This window comes from Salminus brasiliensis, chromosome 3, assembly GCF_030463535.1.
Source record: "Salminus brasiliensis chromosome 3, fSalBra1.hap2, whole genome shotgun sequence".
Classification (NCBI taxonomy): domain Eukaryota; kingdom Metazoa; phylum Chordata; class Actinopteri; order Characiformes; family Bryconidae; genus Salminus; species Salminus brasiliensis.
Window position 1 is genome coordinate 21,919,267 of NC_132880.1, and position 21,998 is coordinate 21,941,264.

General features: G+C 46.7%; 1 protein-coding gene across 2 annotated transcripts in view; it reads right to left on the reverse strand.

Annotated features, from left to right (window-relative positions):
- ash1l (ash1 (absent, small, or homeotic)-like (Drosophila)) overlaps window positions 1-16,943 on the reverse strand; it is a 37,946-nt gene extending 21,003 nt beyond the window's left edge. The window contains exons 1-7 of one of the 2 annotated variants that reach the window (XM_072675589.1): window positions 16,809-16,943; window positions 15,649-15,744; window positions 10,844-11,620; window positions 5,246-9,578; window positions 1,688-2,396; window positions 315-494; window positions 47-141 (exon numbers count right to left, since the gene is read on the reverse strand). In XM_072675589.1, coding sequence (XP_072531690.1) covers window positions 47-141; window positions 315-494; window positions 1,688-2,396; window positions 5,246-9,578; window positions 10,844-11,419 — 5,893 coding nt within the window. In that variant the 5' untranslated portion in view covers window positions 11,420-11,620; window positions 15,649-15,744; window positions 16,809-16,943. Of the gene's footprint in view, window positions 1-46; window positions 142-314; window positions 495-1,687; window positions 2,397-5,245; window positions 9,579-10,843; window positions 11,621-15,648; window positions 15,745-15,883; window positions 16,717-16,808 lie in introns of those variants that run through there. The other variant, XM_072675590.1, reaches the window with a different exon arrangement.
- Window positions 16,944-21,998: the final 5,055 nt, after the last annotated feature.

Consider the following 21,998-nt stretch of genomic DNA (forward strand, 5'->3'; position numbering starts at 1 on the left):
TCCTGCGAGTTGCGTTACGGCATATACGGCATATAAGCCAACTCACCAACATGAATGGGAGCAGGAAGAAGGCCATACTCGTGTTCACCTGGAATATACTCCAATTTCTCCTTTTTTAGTTGTAGCAGCTGACTCCGAGGACTGATTAAAGGTACAGAAAGAGAGATAAGTAGGAGAATGTATGGGGGGGGGTATATATGTGTATATTATTATAATACAGTAATAAACAGCCTGTATTTTGTGCCGTAAAAAAAGATAAACATTGACAGAGACAGTTTTGCAAACACAAAACTGCCTTTCTGTGTTTCACATACTCATCACTCTTATATACATCCGAATAAAGCCCCGCCTTCTGGAACTTCTTTTTAGGTGGCCTAGCAGGTCTCTTCTCCCGCTGATTAGTTACTGTTGTGGGGGGAACTTGTTCTACGGGGGTTGGACCTGGACCTGTGCGTTCAGGGGAGGAGTGGGCATCAGATTTACCCTCCACCGCACTGAAAAGTAAACAAAGTATCCTCATTAGCATTTGTATTAGTCTGAAGCCACATGGTTATCACAACCTCAGTGCATCTAAGGATAAAGGATAAAGGTGCACGTATTTGTCACTGTACACTGTACAGCGAAATGTGTCCTCCGCATTTAACCCATCTGGTAGTGAACACACTCACACGCACACATGTGTTAGGGGCAGTGAGTACACACACACACACCCAGAGCGGTGGGCAGCCAACTCCAGCGCCCGAGGAGCAGAGAGGGTAAAGGGCCTTGCTCAAGCTGCCAACAGTGGCAGCTTGCCGAGCCCGGGAATCGAACCCACAACCCTGTTATCGATATCCCAGCGCTCTAACCGCTGAGCCACCACTGCCCCTACACATCTACACAGCGTTTGGACCGCCTCCACTTGCACCAGAGGGGGTACACAGTCTCTCTAGCTTTACCTTTTTCCCCACATCACATTTTACTGACAAAATGGAACGCATTGACACAAATGCCATTTCTCACATCAGAGCTCAGAGCTCTTGTAGTTTGTTCTCTGTGTGAGCTGGTGGAGCTTCCTGTGCTGTTTGGCTAACAGTCCATTACACCTGAAAATTCTTACCGAAAGGTCATTCTGGCTCAAAGAAAAATGATAACTTTGTTGCTGTTATTTATATATATTTATATATATCTCACGTTCCCAAGTGTTACAAAAGAAAAAAAAGCATGAAAAGTGACTTGATTTACTTTGTCTAAAAAGACTTCATAGTGACCAAACATTAAAAACAGAAAAATACTCAATTCTTTCTCCCAATTTGGTACTGACAATTAACCCACTGATTAACACGTTTCCTCCTCTGAAGCCAACCCAGCCACCTTCTCTTTTAAAACTACAATTCAAAGGAAAGTGCCAGGTGCCCAGCGCCACCACACCAGCTAAACAGCACCAGCTGTGCCAGCCAACATTGCTTTAGAAGTCATGAGGGGAGAAAACGCCATCTACCCACCCGGAGAGAGCACGGCCAACTGTGCTCTCTATGACTCCGGCCTCTGATGGCAAAGCACCCGCGATTCGAACTTGCGACCTCTGGGCCACCGTGGCAGCACATCAGACCTCTGCTCATTTCCTGATTGCATTTTCTATGTGCAGCAGTGCACCAACGTGACACACATCCACACTCAGCCCTAAAATAAATGAATAGTTACAAACCTCTGAAAGCACTGTTCTTGCGCCAGCCATCCTGTCCCACCTGTCGCTCGTGCTCTTGCCACCACCTCCTCCTCCTCTCTGGTCTCAGTCCTTTCCTCTTCCTCCTCCTCTTCCTCCCTCTCCTCCTCAACCTCTTCCTCCTCCTCTTCGTTTTCATCTCTCTCTCTATCCCATCGCTTTCTCTTCCGGCTCTTTCGTTTTTGACCCTGTACGACAGACTCAATGGCGTCGATCACCGTGTCTCCTTCCCAGCCCCCTCTGTGCTTCGTGGGAGGCGGGTGGTTCTCTAGTTCGGGGACTGGAGGCGGGGGAGATGGAGGAGGGGAGGGGAGCGGGTGCTTGCGGGGCCGTCCCGGACCCCTTTTCTTCACTACGTTGTTGCCTGTGCGTGCCTGTCGTTGTAGCTTCTTGGCACGGAGTATCTTGTTGACATGATGTAGGTTGTTCTTGGGAGGAGGTGGAGCTGAGCGGTGGGAGGAGCGTGAGGGGGAAGAGTCCAGGCAGCATGCAGGTTGGGAGGGGCGTGTAGACGGACTTGTTTGACGGCTGGAGGGGCGGGGTGCCACTCCACCGCCAGGCTGTTCCAGGTTGCAGTGGGGCAGACAGGAGGAGACGGACAGGGCAGGATGATGATGGTGTCGGTGCAGGGGAGCCTCTGAACACTCAGGCGTACCCGACGGGCCACCACGTGTCTGCACACTAGAATTCCCTGCAAGACCAACAAGAAGAAAGGAAAGAGTGGCACTTTTTAAATGTACGGAGGGACATTCACAGCCTGTATGAGCCCATATGTTTTTCTTGGCTTCTCAAAAGCACTGACAACATGACAAAACAAATTCATGCTAAGCCTGGACAATTAATCGAAAATTAATTAAAACTGACATTCAGAACCTATAAATCAATGTAATCTTGGTCATGTGGTTTTGTTTTCCAATTCTGTTAGAACTGTGTGTGTTTGGGTACTGTCCCCTTAAAAACATACTCCCGCAAGTGTTGCCACCCCATCCATTCTGTGACATGGAAGCAACATAGAGAAGAGCTCAAACACCAAGCCAAATGAGCAACTCAAGCAGCTTATATAATTGTTAATTAATTGTCATTGAGGTAAACGGTTAATTAATGGTGATACTGATTTTAGGTTTAAAAAAAAAAAGTACAGAATTTTTTTTATCAGAAGTCACCAGGTGTCAGTAATTCAGCAGGTCATGATATTACTAATGTACTCTTATGTATCCGAGATTCAAGTAAAATAAATGATATTGGGCAATGATAATCTGCCTCTGGTAGATATACCATGAAAAATGAGAAATTGGGAATTTTCTTAGCCATACACAACATTGCTCATCCTGCGATGTGACTATTGCGCACATTAGGATGACAATGCTAAAACGACATTGTACGGCCCTAACTCACACCATGTGCTTTTAACACAATGTTTGTACTTGAAAGCAGGATTAAAAAGTGACAGGCTAACAAGTAGGGATGTGCAAACCTCATTGAGGGCTGATTTAAATTCTGAAATGACTATTTGGCTTTTATAACTAGCTTTTAAGAAAATACACAGACCAAACTGCAATTTGGGGTTTTGACAAATGAGCATGTTGCCATGGCCTTGTTTTTAGGCACATGACCAAGAAGACATGAGATAGGACAAGAGCAGACACAGCTGTTAACTACTCTACCTGATGTCAGCTAGATCAAATCATCAAATCACATTATTTGTATGGCACTTTTTACAACTGAGGTCGTCCCAAAGCAGCTTTACAGAAATCCAGTAATGATAGAAAAGATCAACATAAAATAAAACAAAGACCTCCGGTGAGTAAGCCAATGGCAACTGTGGCAATGAAAAACTCTGTCAGCGCTGAAGGAAGAAGCCTAGGAAGGAACGAAGACTCATAAGGGGGCTGATCCCACTAAATTATTGATTAAAAAGTCACTGTACCACCACATAAGACTGGTCTACTGCTCAGGTGTGCTGATATAACCATAGTAGTAATGGCAAGAATAATGAAAGTAAAGATGACTGTTTATAGTAATAATAACAAACAACAACAACAATAATAGCAGCAGTGAGAGTCCATGTAAACTTCCATCCATGTTAGCTAGATGTTAACTAATCAAGCAGATAATTGTTTCCCAGAGCTCCCAACATCACAACAGTGGTGCAACACGGGACACTGATGCCAGGAGGGGAACGGCGACTCTGGGGAGTAGTAATTGACAAGCAATCAACGCTCCACAGGGGAGCAGTTCACCTCTATAACAAACACCTTCCATCACCTAATACCACAAGGTCTCACTAGCATCATCCAAGCCAGGGGTGGTCATTCCCACTATTAGAGGCACAATTTCAACTGATAACTAAAATGTGAAACCAAAGCTGTTTGGCTAGCCTTTCACAATGTGCTGCTTAGCTAACCTGCGTAGCATGCATCTCATTCTCTTACTGAAACCAAATCTCTAGCTCTACTGGTCTTACTTTTCCCATGCTTTGCTGCCAATACTGTTTCTTCAGTGCCTTATTTCAAGATCTCTGGAATGTTAATTTTCATTACATCAAAGCAGTATTTCAACATGATGCATTTACTCACTCACACTCTCTTAATGACACTTTTCTCCTCCTTCTCCTGAAAACCACTTTCTAACATGTCTATCTACAACAGCTCCAAGGTGCAGTCACTGAGCACTGAATGACCCAGCAACCTGAGGTCTAACCCTGAATGATACAGACTGGCTTTATAGTACACTACATTCTATCTCACAAGGGACGCTTCACATTCGCACATGGATGCCTATATAGAGACCACTCCCCCCCCCCCCCTTCCAGTCAGCCTGTATAATTACCTACAACTCTCCATGTTACCTAGTACAGTAATACTGAGCAGGTGCAGTGCATGCATGCAAATATATACACACATCTGTGTGGATTCTAGTCTATGGCACTGAAACCCTGCAGGTCTCTATTCTGAAAAACGCAAAACAAAGTCCATTGCTTTTAAAAGAGCTCTGGAGTGCAGTGCCGATATTGCTGCAAAGCCATTACTCTTCCCTCTTGTTGCTATTTAAAGCAAGGTGCTGCATTCATGCTGTGGGAGGCATTTCATGTCGGTGGGGTTTTGGGTGAAAGCAAACTGCAGATTGGGGCAGAGAGGAGTCAACTCCACTAAACTGTCTGATTCTCTGAAACGTCAGTCTTGAGCTGAAATCAATCCAGTCTGATCAGTAACAGATTGGAGACCAATGCGTGGAGTGCACTGAAACAAAGAATGCCGTCATCCAATCAAATTACAGCGACGAATTCTGGACCACACAGAAGTAACAGCTATATTTGGAATGTGACTACATTACTGCATTAATTCTGTAACCTTCACAATGTCAGACTGAATGTGGGTCACCTCAGAAGGCTCAAGGATTGATTTGCATTCTGTCACAGCAAACATCATCCCATGTTCTACACTATTTCATTTATCTTATTGATTGGAAATTACCTAAAGCACAGTATTTCTTATGGAACTAGTAGTTTAACATTAGCATTGATCTCTTAAACTCACTCACCAGACTCTCTCCTCTCAGCTGACGTGGAACGATCCTTCCTCAGCGATTTATCCAATCTTATCAGACCTGAGCCTTCGGAGTTCCCACCTTTCCTGCCCCGATTACCCTTAAGGGAATTCCGAGTGAGAGCAGAAGCAAACAGGTTGGTGTGGTGGGAGCCTGAATCTTCTTCCTCATTAGCCGAAGTAGGATCTTCCTCCTCGCTATCTGAACACCCTACTGGGTCTTGCGCATGTCCGTCAGAGAACGCACCCTGGTTGAGGATCTGGTTACGGGAGAGCTTGGAGTAATCAACATCAGAGCTGCCAATCCTGAACCAGGAGTCCACCGGGTGATGACCCCTGCTCCCTCGGCCCAAAGATAGCCGTGAAGGGCCCAGACAAGACATAGAGGCTTCCTTACGCTTGTATCTTTCTGCTGAGGATGACGATGAAGAAGAGGGGGAGTTGCCAGAGGTGGCAGCTGCCTGTTTGTTAGCACTGGAGTCAGCCGAGCCATCCCGACCATATCCACAACGTTGGAGAGATTCCAGGCTCCCTCCCCTTCTCCCTCGCTCCCCTCGCCCTGTCCCCATGTTCTCACCTCCACTTCTCCCTCCTCCACCACCTGCACCATCATCACCTTCTTCCTCTCCGCAACGGTCACGGTGCTTATGCCTGTGCTTGTGCTTGTGATGCCAGCCGAATGACAGTTCAGAGGACATAGCAGGGTAGAGCACTGGTGACCGACCACCACCTAGATATTCTTGTCTTAGCAGCTTATGCTTCTTTTTGTGGAACTTAGAAGGGTTAAGAAGCAGGTGAGAGGGGTGATGGTGATGAACATATGAAGGGGGAGGGGGGAAGGAAGGAGAATGATGCCCATGGTGTGACTGGCCTGAATGTGGAGTCTGATGGTGAGGGTGAGGGTATAGTGCACTGGCTGGGGGATAGCCCCGATAATAGCCAAGTCCAAGAGGGGCAGAAGAATATGGAACGCCATAAGATGGGTGATAGAACCCGCCGCTGGATAGGGGGAACCCTAGTCCAGGAACAAAAGGCACCTCTGACATCGACTCTCGCAGCTTTGGGGGCCTCCCACGTTTTTTCTTGAGATCAGGCTTACGGACATAGTGCAGAGAATCACATGGGTAGGCTGGGTGGGGTGAGTAGTAACCACTGAAGTTGATCCTGAAGATAGTGGGTAGAAGGTCTCTATGCAAATAATGATGAGGTGGAGGGTTGGTTCCACTTCCAATGCTACTGCCTGCTCTGGCACTAGCCAAGCCAGCCCCACGATTTGCGCCAGCTGGACCCGCTCCCAGACCCAAGCTACTACCCAAACGGAGGGCGGGTGTGCGGTGGGAAATTCGTATTTCACTAAGCTGCACACAAATCTCATCCAGCTCAGCCAGGAAGTCAGGATCCTGCCTCCTGGATCGCAATTGCAGGTACTTCTTCTTTCGTTTGCGCTTCTGTCTTTTCAACTTATCGTAGCCTGGGCAGCCATGCCCACGGCGTTTGCATTTATGCTTGTGCTTCTCTTTGTGCCCAACTAGTGCTGAGGGAGGTGCCACTGGGTGTGGTCGACGTGGGTCAGGTGATGACCTTGTTCCAAGCGGGGATGGTGTGGGTGAGGGGCGATCGAGAAGCACAGACGATGAATGCCTCCTACTGCCTCTGGGGTTAAGCCCCACCCCAACACCTACAGATGACCCCATTAAGCCAGGTATCAGTAGCCCACTAGTCATACCCTGTGAAACTCCCACTCCAGTTAAGCCGCCGGCACTCCCAGCCTTCTCACCACGATCTGAAGTGCTATTGTTATCTGTTCCAATGCCACTGTCACTAGGCACAGTTTCCTCACTGTGCGACTCACTGACAGGTGACGGCGTAGCTTCCTTCAATTCACTAAGGGGAGCAGGGGACGTGGGCAATAGTGGCCTGGGAGGCGAGAGCTTATGATAATGGTAGTGCTGCCGGTAGTGGTGGTGGTGATGGTGATGGCCTCTGCAAGAAGGCTTCTTTTGAGAGGAGTGTGCAGACGTGGTACCTCCAAGAGTACGAGGAGAGGGTGCTGAAAAAGTTGGCGGGGTAAAGGAAAATGTGTGGTGGTTCTGATGGGAGTGGCTGCAGTGTGGATGGGTCATGAAATGCACAGAACCTGGCTCAACAAAGCTGGCATCGCTGATGGGGCTTTGGCCCCCGCTGGACTGGGAAAGTGATGGGGAAGGGAAAATATCAGAAGGAGGCACCTGATGCTGCTGGTTTTGTGAAGCCTGAGATGCCTGATGTGAGTGATGAGGGGAGGAGGTGTTTGGGGTCAAGAACGGTTCAGGTGGTGGTGTAGGAGCACCTGGTAATGGGTTGGTTGACATTTTTGGCTTGCGACCCCTTCTTTTACCCATGTATATTGTCCCCTTTTTGCTTACATTGATCTGAGGTCCCAGTTTTCCACCAAAGGTTGCAGCAAGTGATGAGAGAGACTGTGTCGCGGAAGTCACAGTTCCTGACACAACAGTGCTTTTAGGTACTTCTTGGTCAGGTCCTGAGCCTGATCCTAACAGGATCTGACTAAGGAACCGTTTTCGCTTCACTGTCTTCATCTTGTTTATCTTGCCAATAATCGTCTTCATTATGAGCTGCCCATTGCCCTTGTTGCGAAAGCCCTTGTCACCTGCGGCAGCATCCCCTGACTCTGGAGCTAGTGTCGGTGGCTGGGTCTCCTGTGGTAGGGTTGGAGGCAATCGTTTCGGTCTCCCTCGTTTCCTTGGCATGGGTTTAGGAGGGTTAAGGTCCACCTCTGGGTGCAAGACAGGGGGATCCTGTTCCTCTTTGGACTTAAGCATGGAGTAGACTTTTGAGGGGGCGGCCTTCAGGGGCGGTCGACCACGTGCAGGTGCATCAAGCCTTGGCATTTTGGACTTAGGGCGGCCCCTTTTCTTGGGTGGAGGTGCAAAGAGCTGGGAGACGACAGGTGGTACACGATTAGCATTAGGTGGCCTTCCCACAGGCCGACGTAAGGGCGGTAATGAAGTGAAATCTGCATCCAATGGTGCGATGGATTTGGATTGACAAGAAGCAGCATCTTGCAGTGGTCTTTGTGCACGGCTGACCACCTTTGTCCAGCGAGGGCGTCGACCTCGTCGCTTTTTCAGGGGCTTTGAGTCCTGTTCTGCTGGGGATGCAGGAGAGTCAGGATCAGGATCATCACAAGGTGGTGCTGGGCTGTTGCTGCTCGTACCAGAAGGGTTAGAAGGAGATGCAGCATGTTTGGTGGATTCAACAGGGCTACATTCCCCACTAGCGTGACTTTCCTGAGCAGGACTCCGTTTGGCTGGACTCAAGCTCTTTCCCCTATCACCTCGAGGTATGGATACCGGCAACTTCTCTTTAGTGTCTTGTTTCCCTGATACTGCTGTTAAAGAACCTTTGCTTAAGTCTCTGGGATTATCAGTGTCTTTGTCCCGCTCTTTCTCCCTCTCCATGTTCTCATCTGTTTGTGAGGGGCTTGCTCGGATTCGAGAGCCAATGGAGGCAGGCATCCCCTGGTGGCTGCTCCCACTCCCTATCCTCTCTAAGGACGACGAGGAGGTGGAAAGAGTAGGTGTGGAGGAATAAGAAGAAGGGCAGTGCCCGAGACGAGACTGTGATTTCAAACCATTGCTGTTATTGTTGTCGTTGCTATCATTTGTGATGTTTGGAAAGCGGCTGTTACCATACGTTACTGCTGGAATGGAGGTGGGGCTGTTGCTACTTGTAATCCCCTTTGAAAGTCCATCAGTTTCCTCTTTTCTTGGTATGCTGGATAACTTCTCCAGGATACTGTCTTTGTTTCGTGATCCATATGGACGGCCTGGGGGCCGTGACACAGGTGGAGGAGGAGCAAGGTGAACCGCTCTGGAATAAGTGTTCCTGTTTCGCTCAGGCCGCTGCAAATTGGTAACCAAGGGGGGAGAACTACTATGTAATGACGCTGGGGACACTTTGCGAGGTTTGGGCTTAGGACACTTAGTAGGTGGGCAGGTGGCTATAAGCTGTGCAAGTTTCTCAGTCACTGTAGGCGCACCCCAGTTCTGAACTCCCCTCTCTTGCTCTTTCTGATTATCGGTGTATGTATACTCAGGGCTTTTTGTAACTCCATCCATCTTGGTGTCCTGTATAGTTGGTGCAGTGGGGGTAGGAGTTGGTGGAGAAGGGGTTGAGGGGTTGGATTGGGATACAAGGCCCTTTTTTCCGGAGGAGTGTGATTTGCTGTCTGTTAAAGATCGGTGCAAATTTAGGGGTCTCTCTGAAGGTGCAATGGTTTTCACATCTGCTTTTCCTTCTGACTTGCAGGCCAGCTTTGGAGGACCCTAGTGTGGAAAAAATACAATAAATGAGCAACAAGAAATTAACATGTGCAGCAGCATTTTTACAGGGTCTTATTGCATAACATCGTACATTTCAAAGACTTTCCAAAAAGTTCAAATATACAAAAGATTAAAAATAATCGTATTCAGCTTAAGCCTAACTGGCAAACCTAAATCCAACTTCAGACCAAAATGAAGTAAATATCAGTTTCTATCCCTGTTCAATAAGGTCATTTGCTGCCAACAAGTCCTTTTGGTTTTTTACCAGAGAGGGGAAACCTTACATACATTTCAAATACAGGGAGGAAAAAAATGCTACTGAGGAAAAGACCTTCAGTAGCATAAAAACAAATGAAAGAGAGAACAAGAGTGTAAGAGTATGTGATATAAAGGAAAAAAAGAAAAAGAGATTCATACGGATTGCACCCATCGGTTTGGGGGGGCACCTGAACCACGGAATACATAACAGTGCAGGATACAGTTTTACTGCCGCTGTTACTTTTTACAGTAGTATTTCTATCAATCTGGATGCAGCGCTGCAGTGAGAAGACACAGACTGAGCAGCTGTCACATGAACAGAGCATGTGGATAAAACCGTTACGGTTTGTAAACACTGAGCCATGAGAGCCATAAGGCAACACATTGAGCATGGCCACACATCTGCAGCGCCATCACCATGCTGTCAGTGGGGAGCAGAGTTCCATTAGTGTGAGAAATGGGAGTCTTATATAGACACAGGCTGAGTGTAAAAAGGAGAAGTCTTCAAGTAAGTGAAACTTGGAAAAACGGACTCCACAAACAGTGTCAAAATAAAACTCTCCCCTTTTTTGATCCATGACACAATAACCGTGATCTGATCAGCATTACTGAGAAAGTAAATGTAATAAATGTAAGAAAATAATTACGGTTAGAAAGAAAAATGGAGGATGAAGATAAAGTACATGTAAAAGTGAGCAACAAACAGAGACAGATAAAATGATTGAGACAGGAATAACTATATGAAGCTTTGTCAGAGATTCCAGGAAAGGAATAAAATAACTACAAAAAAGAGCTGTCAATGTAAATCAGCCTGGAAAATTTGAGAGTTCAACATACACTTTCCAAAATGTTGGCTCTGTAAATCAAAGTCCCTAGCAGGAGGGTTGTTACATAACTCCTTCTAGTCTCTTTCTTTAAAATGTCCTTGGAGAACTAATAAACACAGCTCTTTCCCTTCCCTACTCTATGACCAGAATCCCAATCTGGGATAAGACAGTGAGCCTACTCACTCGTTTAGCTGGTGCACTCCCATTCACAGGAGGGGCAGTGCTGGTGGAAATGGGAGGAGGAAGAGAAGATGTTGGTGCGGTAGCAGCGGGAACACCTGACGACTGAGGTGCTCCTTGGTTAACGGTGGGGCCCTTCTCTGCTTCTTTAATATGGGATGGACTAGGGGTGTTGCCACTGCCATCGTTGGATCCTCCCCGACGATTTCCACGTGCCCCTCCTCGGGTCCCATGTCTAACAGTCGCTCGAAAAGCTGGTCGGCATACGTAGTTCTCTAGGATTTTAGGGGGTTTCTTCATTCGCTTGGCCTGTAGGCCTATCTTAAGCTTGACATTGCCCTCTGAATAGCTGGTCTCTTTGACAGAGAATTGTGGAGACTGCTGCTGCTGCGGGTCACCGGGGCCATTCTCAGGGTTGCAGAGGTTGGCTGGCACCCCGTCTCGGTCTTTCTCGCGCTTCCTCTTGTCCTCCTCATCCTCTTTCTGCCCACCTACTCCCTCCTTCTCACGCTCCACGGGCAGGGCATTTGCAGGGAGAGGGGGTGGCGTGGTGGGCCCCCCCTGTGTCCTCTGATCCATTGGCAGGGAGGGTTGAGCAAGACAGGATGTGCTCACGAGTTGTACAGTTTTTAGAAGTAGCAGGTTCACAAGTCCAGTAGGAGGAGGGGAAGGGGTAGAGGGGAAGGGGAAGGGGGTATAGTAACACTTGAGAAGAAATACTTGGGTTGGGTTGCAGCAATGTCGTCCTTTCCTCGCTGCCTAGCCCTCTTCGCCTTCAAGCTGTGGAAATGAAGACAGAGTAGGGAGTTCAGACAAGCAAAATTATATTCGCAGGACATCATTACCCAAAGTTCAAAGATTCAGTAAATAACACTGCTTGCTCATATATCATTTAAATTTTTAAACCAAAGTCTATTTCATTTGGTAAGCAAGACCTATCGACCAACAATGCACTCAGTAAATGTCCCTTTTACTCTAAATCAGGAATGAATCTGTGTATCAGATTAGCAGTTACATCGATTTCCAGAGACTGCTCAAAAGTGGAAAAGGTGCCACCCAGGATCACCTCAACCAGAACAGTGAACTCAAAAGTGAAGCATGAATGATCATGGCTGTACCAGTACCATTTTTCAGCATTTGTGTTCTTCTTTTTGTTTCCATGACCTAATAAGGCGTTACACAGCCTGCTTTTTAGCAACTTTAGTACAAGCATTAACAACCACAGCAGATTTTGTTAAACTAACTGATGCCCAGGCTGCCCTTGCCTCCTAAAGCACTCGTAAACAAACAGTAGATGATACTTCTCACTGTAGCTCACATTTTATACGCATCATCTTTCAGTGTTTATCAACAAAGCCAAAAACTTGGCGGCTCATTAGCCTGGTTTCACTGTTGCTAGACAGACTAGCTTGGTAATGAGGACAAGCCTGGCACTACAAATTGGGGTTTTGGTAAAACGCACAAATGAGGACGACTCTATGATAGCGCTTCGCTTTCAGACAGTTGTATGGATTGACCTCTAAGCAGAATGCCAGTGACAATTTACTCTCAGACAAAATCCTCTCATCATAAGATTTCCTACATTTTCAGCAGTTTTCCGATTGGCCAAACAGTTAACAGTATCCAGGGAAGACTGGGACAATATGTCTGCCAGCATGAACCACCAAACTTTTAGAGTGTCTGCAGTCTGTTGCCAGTCTCACCAATGTCAGTCAGTAGGAATGTCCAGTAGTTTAGAGAGTGTGGACACCATAAGCCCCAAATTTCACGCGATTCTAAAGTAACCAGATATAGACTTTCAAAACTTATAGAGCTATCAGTTACAGCCACGTCACACACCCCAAATGTCAGTTTGGCTAATCAATTTTTTTTTATTGTGACCGGTGCACAAATAACTACATTTAGCTTAGCTTTCTTCCCGCTCCAACTCGCCAGCTACAAAGTGATTTAGCACAGGGCTTGCTTTAGAGCAGGTGCTTACTGTGGATGAAGTCATTGAGAGGCAAGTTGGAGCTGTGACCTAAGCACACACGGCCCTCTGGGAGTCAGAGGATCTGACCGCCTTCTCCAGCCCTCCGCGACAGCCAATCAAAACGAGTGAGCAGGAGAGAGCAAGAGAGGGAGAACGAGAGCGAGAAAGGCAGAACAAGAGAGAAGAGGCATGCAGACGGTTTCTTCATGCCCCACTGAGACCAAAAGCTTATCGGCAGAGCAAAGAGTCTATTAAGAGTGCTTGGATCATCTCAATCGTACGCTTGCGAGCATGGCTGTTTACTGATCCAGGCAGGATGAACGCTCCATGTGAAATCTGATGGAAAAACGCATTTTCATTAGTGACTGCATTCTGTGCAGGGAAATTGCTTTCTGCCGGATCACTGCCACTATAAACTGTGGTCCAGAACTTGGAGTCTTGCCTGCCTTTTCCCCACGCCCACGTTTCTATGTTTACTACGATTACTCACTCCATATCTCTAAAATCCAACCCCCTTTTTCTCTCTCAATGAACCCCCCTATTTCACATACCTCCCTCCACAACCACATCATCCTTCTTGCCTTTTCACTACATCACCCCCTACCAATACTGCCTTCCCTTCCTCCTTCTCCTTTTCCACTCATTCTCTTCCACTCTCCGTCTCTTACTCACTTGGAAAGCGCACAGTACAGCGGTCAAACCAGAGTCGCTGTGTTCCTGCTAATCGAAAACAGATTTTCTCTTGCGCACCCTCCCTCCTTCGCTTTCCTCTGTGCGTCCCTCCCTCAGTGACAATCGCTCCACTATTTCCTAAGTGTTCTAGTTCTTACAAAACTTATTCGTTCGTGCTGAGGCACATTTTCACGCTGCCTTTGTTTAAAAGGAGAAAAGGCACAAGTAAAACAAAACAAAACAAAAACAGGGAAATCAGACCGTGAATCACTGTTATTTTTGGCATCTCCTCTGATGGCCTAGCAGGAGAATACGTTTTTTAAAGAAAAGACACAGTAGTAGAACACAATACTTCCACACCATGAGTATTATTTCGACAGATTCCACGGCTTCCAAACACAAAGTCTGAAACGTGTCTTTTATTCACTGTAGCCAAGACTAGAACAACAGAAGGACATGAAGTACCCTTTCTTTCTGTTTGCTGTCCAGGCAGCTGGCCTTGCTCTGACATCCTGAGTAAAGGTACAATCCACTTCTCTAAATTTGACAGGCTCTCTTCTACCACAGACTACCTTCAATTGACTCCACTGCGAATGCTGTAACTAGTGAGGTCTAAAACAAAACACGCTGCTGAGCCGAGACACACAGGAGGAGTCACAGATCCAGGAATTCATCAACATACTGTGAGGCTGGAGGTGACCAGATGGCACGGAGAAAAACGACGGAAGCGGGGGAAAAAAGCACATGTAATACGCTGCAGCAGAGATGCAGTTAACAACTTAGTGCCACTTTCCTTCTTCAACTACCTCCGTCGCAATACTTTTATTTTCTCGCTATGAAGGCGATCTTTATTGCTTACCAGTTTACATGCTGAAAAGCAACCAAAAACGAGGACGGATGTCGGTGGCATCCTTCTTATTACTCTGTGAACGTTTTCGCAAGGTACGTCACTTTCCAAGAGCTTTGGCCGGTTAAGTGAACCCCATTAAAACGAACAATGTACAGCCTGCTACAGCAGGACAGTGCTGACGCAGGCATTTCCTGCAACATATTCCAAAGGTGAGGCCGCTCTTTTAAATAATAATGAGACAGCAGACAGCAGTCAGCAGTCCCGTATGAGAGTAGGCTCGTTCTACATCTGAACTATCTTTAAAAGGTCTTCATCTATCTAAGGAGAGGAGAAGAAGAAGGAGGAGGAGGAGGAGGAGGAGGCACTGCCGGCTGGTGCAGGCGGTGGGAACTCCTCCTTCCCTTTTGGCAGCAAATAACCTCGCCTTGGGTCAGAGGTCAGGGGTGGCTCAGAGGTTTCCAGACTGATTCTCCCTCATCAGCGGCCAGTCGGTCAGTCAGTAAAAGAAGCTCGGCACTCGCATGCAGACCAGCCGAGACACAGGGCTCCGGCAAGCGTGCACGTGCAGTGACCCATTATAATTGAGGTTCCTTCAGGATGGCTTGTTCCTCTACCACCGAGGCACCAAACCCACTGACAGGTGCACAATCCGATCATTGTTTAACACTTGGAAAGTTCCCCTTCAACTTCCTTGCCTGTCAATAAAAAGCAGCTCCAAATCAGTGGTGAATGAACCACTTAAACCACTGCGTAAACACACGAGGCTTACAATTATGAGCCTCATAGAACTTCACAGTGGTGGGGATTGCAGCAGCGAGTTTAAGGCATAGTGAGTGTCTACCTCTAAAGTGCGGCTAACACACACACACACACACAGACTACAACACAAGGCATCAATCCCTAGAGAACTTTTAGCACGGCTCATATTCTCTGTTGTTAACTCAAGAGAGCTGCCAGTCTGAGCTCCAGCACAGCCTGCTTGTACCAAATGACTAATAAAAGTCTTGGATCTTGATGCAGACTTCCAGAAAGAGAACAGCAAGCTCGGCAATTTGGCTACACCTTTTTCTGCAGTTGTAATGGGACTAGCTACCGACTCCCATCGTTAGTTTTGGCAAGTGCCTAGGAAGTCGTAAAAGCACCGCAAACAACCAAACATGTGGATCCTACAGCCTAACAGAGATCTGATGGGGCATTCCTCGACATCGCTGTACCTCTCACAACAGGATGGACCACCAGTGTGCTTCTGACAGAAGGTACGAAGGAGGGAGGAGGAGGACGAGGAGGAGGAGGATGAGGAGGGGGGCAACTCACCGTGATTAGCGGTCTTAAACAGCGATCACATCGTTCAGGTCCAAATCCACCCTGCGTGCGTACCAATATGGTTCCCTCGGGAAAGTGATGTTGAAACTGCCCATGTCCCGAGAAGGAAAGAGAGGAAAAGACAATTTAAAAAATAAAAAAGGTCAAAAAGGTGGAAGAAAACAACAAAAACACAAGCAGCCAAGTAGGATACGAAAGTCCTCCCAAATCTTGCGAACGTCTGCACCTGTCCTAGCTAGCTTAGGGTCCCAACGGAGCTAGCAGCACGACTCGACCCCCAACATCCAGGGCCAGCACAGCGTGATCCAGCCTGATCCAGCCTGCGAGCGCTGCGTTCCAGGGGCATGGACGCTGGCTGCTCGCGGCTCTCCAAAACAAGACAGTTGCTAGCTATCTCTAGCTAACAAGACGAAAACACAGCGCTACCCCTGCCTCTCTCCAGTTGTTTGCCCCGCGCTGGACGAAATGCCATTCATTGTGCGAAGACAGGGGGGTTATTTTGCAGGGAGCACGAATATGTATGGAGCTATTCCTGCGCTACGGGCGAGTTAGCTCTCATTTTTCAGGGCTTCGCTCTGTGATGGTAAGGTGGCTTTCCAGCAACGTGGCTGTAAGCCGTGAATACGCGAAGCACATGCTCCGTGGCGTGAGGTACACTGTTAAAAACCAAAAAAAAACAAAAGCAGAACACGTCGTAAACGGAGCCCGTCGTGGGCAAACATGGGGGAGAAACTGGGGGAAGGTGTCCTGTCAGTGGCACGTTACTGGTAAGGCTAGCGTTAGCGGGCTAGCTGCGAGCGCTCCGCACGTATTACGTACGTAGCTAGCTAGCTAAACGAGGCGCCCGCTGTGGTGCGACTCGGCTAGCTTAGCCAAAGTGTTCCTCCACACCCAGGACGCCCATAAAAAGGGCAATAATAAGACGTCGGCGTCTCCCGAAGCGTGAACACAAGCGGAATGACACCCGAGTGCTGTTTGGAAAAAGCCCCGCACAGGTTATTAAAAAACACGAACTGTCAACAAAATGGCGGCTGCGTTGAATCAACAGAAACCCGAAATGGATCTCTCTCTCTCTCTCTCTCTCTCTCTCTCTCTCTCTCTCTCTCGGTTTCCTCGCCCTCTCCCGCCTTGCTCGTCCCAACGGCCGTTACCCGTGAATGTTCCCGAAATGTCGCCGTGTTCCCTCTCCGGGGACCGCACTAGTCGAGCTCAGGGGTGTCCGAGCGGGCCTGTGGCGTTAATCGGGCCTCCATGTCTGCTGAGCCCGTATCGTTTCTGTCAGTACAACACGGGCATTCTCCCAGTCAGAGGCGGGAGGGGAGGGAGGCAGACACGGAGAGGAGGGGGCGAGGGAGCGAGGGAGGGAGGGAGTGAGGCAGTGAGGGAGGGAGTGAATGAAGGGCGCAGTATCGAGTGGTGTTTCCACTTTCTCCTGGTTTCCCCCTCAGTTTTTATTTCGCGCTTTTCTAACCAGAAGCTTGCTTGCTTGCTTGCTTGCTTGCTTCCCCCCAATAGCTGTGTGTGTGTGTGTGTGTGTGGACCTGACAAAATGTCGGCCTGTTTGTGTTCATCTGTCACTGCCCGGAGGAACAGAGGCGTGATGGCCGCTTGAGGACGTTATCTAGAAGGGGTCGTGTTTTCGTGCGCCCCGGGCCACTGGTGACCCTCAGTGAAACGCGTAGCGTCCCGTGGGAATGGTAGTGGAGAGGCAGGCGTCTGAACGGCCCGATAAGTGGACGGACTTGAGGCGAAGGTTTGTGTGAAGCCTCTTGTTTTAGTTGGGGGGTGTGTGTGTGTGTGTGTGTGTGTGTGTGTGTGTTTTCCACGCTCGCAGAAACCTCCAGTCGTTCTATTGGCTCGCCGCCGCAGACTGGAGGCGGAGCTGATCTCAGGACGGTTGTACACATTGATCTACGTGGAGACGCTGCTGTGTGTTGCTGGTGGTCGGACTGCAGGTTTGTTTGGGCTTACGGCGTTGAAACAGAGACCTAAAGCCAGCCATTCATTCATTCATTCACGTTTAACAGCTGAAAACACCCTTTTTTCAATCTTGTGTGAATCTTCCACTAGCTTTTGGAAACATGTCTCTGAGGATCGTTTCCTGCCAATTACTGCAGATTTTACAGGTGCACTTTCATGACCCCCATCTCCAGTTCTACCACATCCCAAAGGTGCTCTGTTGGACTTTAGACCTGATTGGGAAGTAGGGCTAGTAGGGCCCTACTAGTAGTAGTCCGCATTTATTAACACCAAAATTCAGTTACATGCTGTATATTTGAACAGTAAATATTGTAATATTCTGTTTACTAAATGGTTTATTTATATATATATATATGATTTTTTAACCATTTACTAAACATTAACAAAATAGATAGATGTTATAATTACATATTTAGATGTTTACATTGCTGTTAAGTGTGTGTATGGGGTGGTTGTGTGAGATGAGACTGAGGTGAGATGACTTGTGGACTGATACACTGCACTACTGGCTGTTCAGCAGCCTGATGGTTTAGGGGTAGAAGCTGTTCCGGTCTCCAAGCTTCTGAACCTTCTGTCGCTGGGCAGCAGCTGTGAGAGCAGACAGTGGCTTGGGTGGGTTGGAGTCCTTAAAGAATTCTCTTGGACTTCCTCAGACAGCAACTGGTATATAAACGCAGAGGCCTTGGGAGCTGAACCCCAGTGATGTGCTGGGCTTTCTGCATTACCCTCTGCAGAGCAGTTCTTGTACCAGGTGGCGATACAGCCCGTCAGAATGCTCTCCACAGTGCAAGCATAGAACGTCCTGAGGATGCTCCTCAGCCGTCTGAGGCAGAAGAGGCGCTGTTGGGCTTTCTTCGCCACACGTGGTGTGTTCTGTCCATGGGATGTGATCGCCAAGGAACTCGAAGCTGCTGACCCTCTCTGTGGTGCTCCATGCTGACTTGATTTTTCTGGCACCAGCGTGTCAGGAAGCTAACCTCCTCTTTGTGGACTGCCTTGTTGTCGTTGGAGATCCGGCCCACGATTTCCGTGTCATCAACGAGTTTAATGATGACATCGGAGCTGTGTTGATGTTTGAGATTGTGAAATAAAGCATGCTGCTTCAAGACTGTACTCTGTTGAGTGGCATCCCTCTGGAAACCAAACCATTTCCACACAAATAACCCATGTACTTTCCTTTTTGGATTGTTTTTTAGAATTCACAAACAGATGACAACCTCCATAGCAGGCGCGATATTATAAATATGGTCGTGTTTTTACAGCTTGTATTAAATAGTTTCGAATATGTCAATATTTATGATATATTGCCCAGCCTGGAAAGGCCACTAAAGAGCACTGAATGTATTGTCATGTTCATGAAACCAGTTTGATATCATAACCATTAGAAGAAGGTTAGGTTGTGGCCATGAAGGGATGCACATGTGCCAAAAATAAGCACAAGCCTGGACTGGTGCTCTTAAATCTTTCGATATTGACCATCACTGAACGAAGGTCTTTTCCTTCTCCTGTAAAGTCCTCAGTTTGGAGACCAGGTTTTGTTGTAACGGTAACGATGTGTGATTCTATGTTATGAGGACGTAATAACATAAAAGTCAGCACGTGCAATAGAGAGTGTCAGACAGTGACTTGCTTTGGAAGTCAGGAATATTTTGGGCTGCACTATGTGATGACAGGAATGTAAAGCGTCCCAGTGTTTGGTAACCTATGGCCGTCAGCTGTCAAAGATAATTCATCAGTGGTTTATGGCAGGACTGGCCAACTGCGGAGGGAAAGTTGGTACCAGAGTTGGGCACTCCTGGGGTATAAAAGGTTTCCTGTAAGTCATAGCTTACAGCCAGACAGAGTTATATTCACTGTTGTTTCTGTCTAAATCATGTACCTACCGTTTTTGGATATATCTGTAGCCTGCCAGTTTCATGCTTGCTTACCATAGTTACTGGTGCACCATCATGGCAAGATTGTCTCATAGAAAACCCACTACAAGTAAAATAATAAAAAAAAGTATTATACACTTATTAAGCTTTTCATATTTATCTGCGCCAAGGCAAATACATTATTCAATTGTATGGCACCTTTAAGGCCCCAAGATATCAACCTGGCTGGTACTGAGAACAAAGAAGCAGCCTCATCCAGCCACAGATGGTACATGATGCAGCTGTGACTCATATCCTAGCTATGAAGTGTATCTCTGTAAATATCATTTTAAGCATGCTGACATCAGCCCATTTACTTTTTTAAGCTAGTCTTTAAGCTTAAAGGAACAGCTCACCAAAAATCTAATGCACACCATTCCCCCCGTTTGTCTAGATGTAATCAATCAGTTGAGATAAGAGTGTGAGGGACATATTAAAGGCTTATAGAACCTTCACTAGATGTAATGTCTTTTTTTCTTAAACCAATTTATAAGATCTTACCACTCACACATCTCTACAAAAATGTTTTAAAAAAGGTTCTAGAAGTCTAGAAGGCCTCATTGCAAGAACACCTAAGCATGAAAGCAAGGTTTGTAAGACCTTTGAGTCTCTGTGCTGTAATTAGATGAGTCAAGCATATGGTATCAGAAACCTGCCAGAAAATAGAAGTGACTAAAGTGTTGGTTGCTGATTTCTTTCCATTTTTGCATATTTGTCTTCTATTTTGGGCTAGATGTAGCTAGGAGGATTTCTGCTGGCTCTGTTGGACCCAAATCTGAGCATTCCAGCTATGTAAAGTGGGCTAAAATGTATGAAGAAACAGGACACTGCACAGCAACCAAAAAAGGGCTAAAATATGAATCTTAGGCTTTGATACTCCAGGGTCTAAATATGTCCTTTATGTCCACAGTGAGATCCTAATAGAGAAAACTTGGACCAGAAGTGGCCGGTCTACCAAATTCTTCCAAGAGCACAGTGACAAATCATCCAGGAAGTCACAAAAGGACCCAGGCGAACGTATAAGGAGCTGCAGGCCTCGTTCACCTCAGAGAAGGTCAACATTCATGATTCAACCATAAGGAGACTGGGCAAAATGTTGTCACAGGGGCGAAGGGAAGGATGAAACCACTGCTAAGCAAGACCATAAAGGCTCATCAACCCATTTATAATAATGTTTTGTGGACTATTTGGAATTGGAACTGTGACAGCTTTCAGCATCCAAGCACATGGAGAGGTTGACCAACAACAGGTCAAGGTCAAAGAATCTGTTTTATTCGGAAATTTTGGTCCAGGAGCATCATCCAATCAAGCCGAGGAACGGGTGAAAATCCCTCTCAAACTATGCAAAGCTGGTAGAACCATACTCCAACAGGGACTCAATGCTTAATTGTAGTTAATCTAATCAAATCCCTAAACCAGATAAAGGGAGAAACATTATAAACTAAATTATCCACCACTGAATATCTATGTTTATGTATTTAAGTATATGATTCTAAATAAAGTCAGGTGTTCCATTTAAGAAGGATAGTAATCATGTGTCCCCTTAGCCGTGTAGTATGCAGTATCAGGGTAGTTTCAGGTGGTTCATGCAGCAAGGCAATGAGACCAATACAGAATGTTGTGGAAGGACCAAAATAAAGCAATTCCACCAACATCACTGAGTTTCTTCCTTGTAAGGAAGAAATGGGCCCACATTTTCTCCAATCCATTGTATAGGATTGAATGCCATTTAACAGAAATGTCTGATTGAAGTTGTTGCTGCTGAAGTTACTGAAATCTAGTGTTAGATAATGGTCTGAACTCTATTAATGGAACTGAAATCTATTTTGTGCTCAATAAGTAAATAAAAAAATATATATATATTTGCTTTGTCATTTGTTTAATCGTGTTCTCTTCATGTTTTGACAGTTTTAGGGTTCACAATGAAGATCTAATCACATTTCAGGTCGAATTTAGGCAGAAATTCAGACAATTAAACTGACATTTAAGGAAGACCTGCACCTCTTTCTCCTTTTATTTATACCTAACTTTGCTAGTTCAGACCATGCCATCAGCATATGACAACTTAGGAGGAAACTGTAAGAGAGAACTCTGGATTTTGGCCTGGAGATCCAGGGGCTTCTGCGTGTGGTAGGACGCCAGTCCATCCTCTCTGATAAGTGGAGCCAGGAATGATACATTTGCTAAAGTTAAAGGGAGGGGGTGGGGTGGTGGACAGTTGCGAAGACCTGTCATAGACACGTGAACAAGGTAGAGATGGCATTTATAGGACATTAGACGAGGAGGAGGGGCTTCAAGCATGTTCCTCCTCCCAATTTTTTCCACATCAGCCAAAGAAAAGACAAGATTACCATTAGCCCATTTGTTTTTGCTGTTCAGATAAACTGCAAAAATTGCCCGCTCATAATCAGCTGCAAGATAAAACCAACTAAAAGGCAACTATATGCA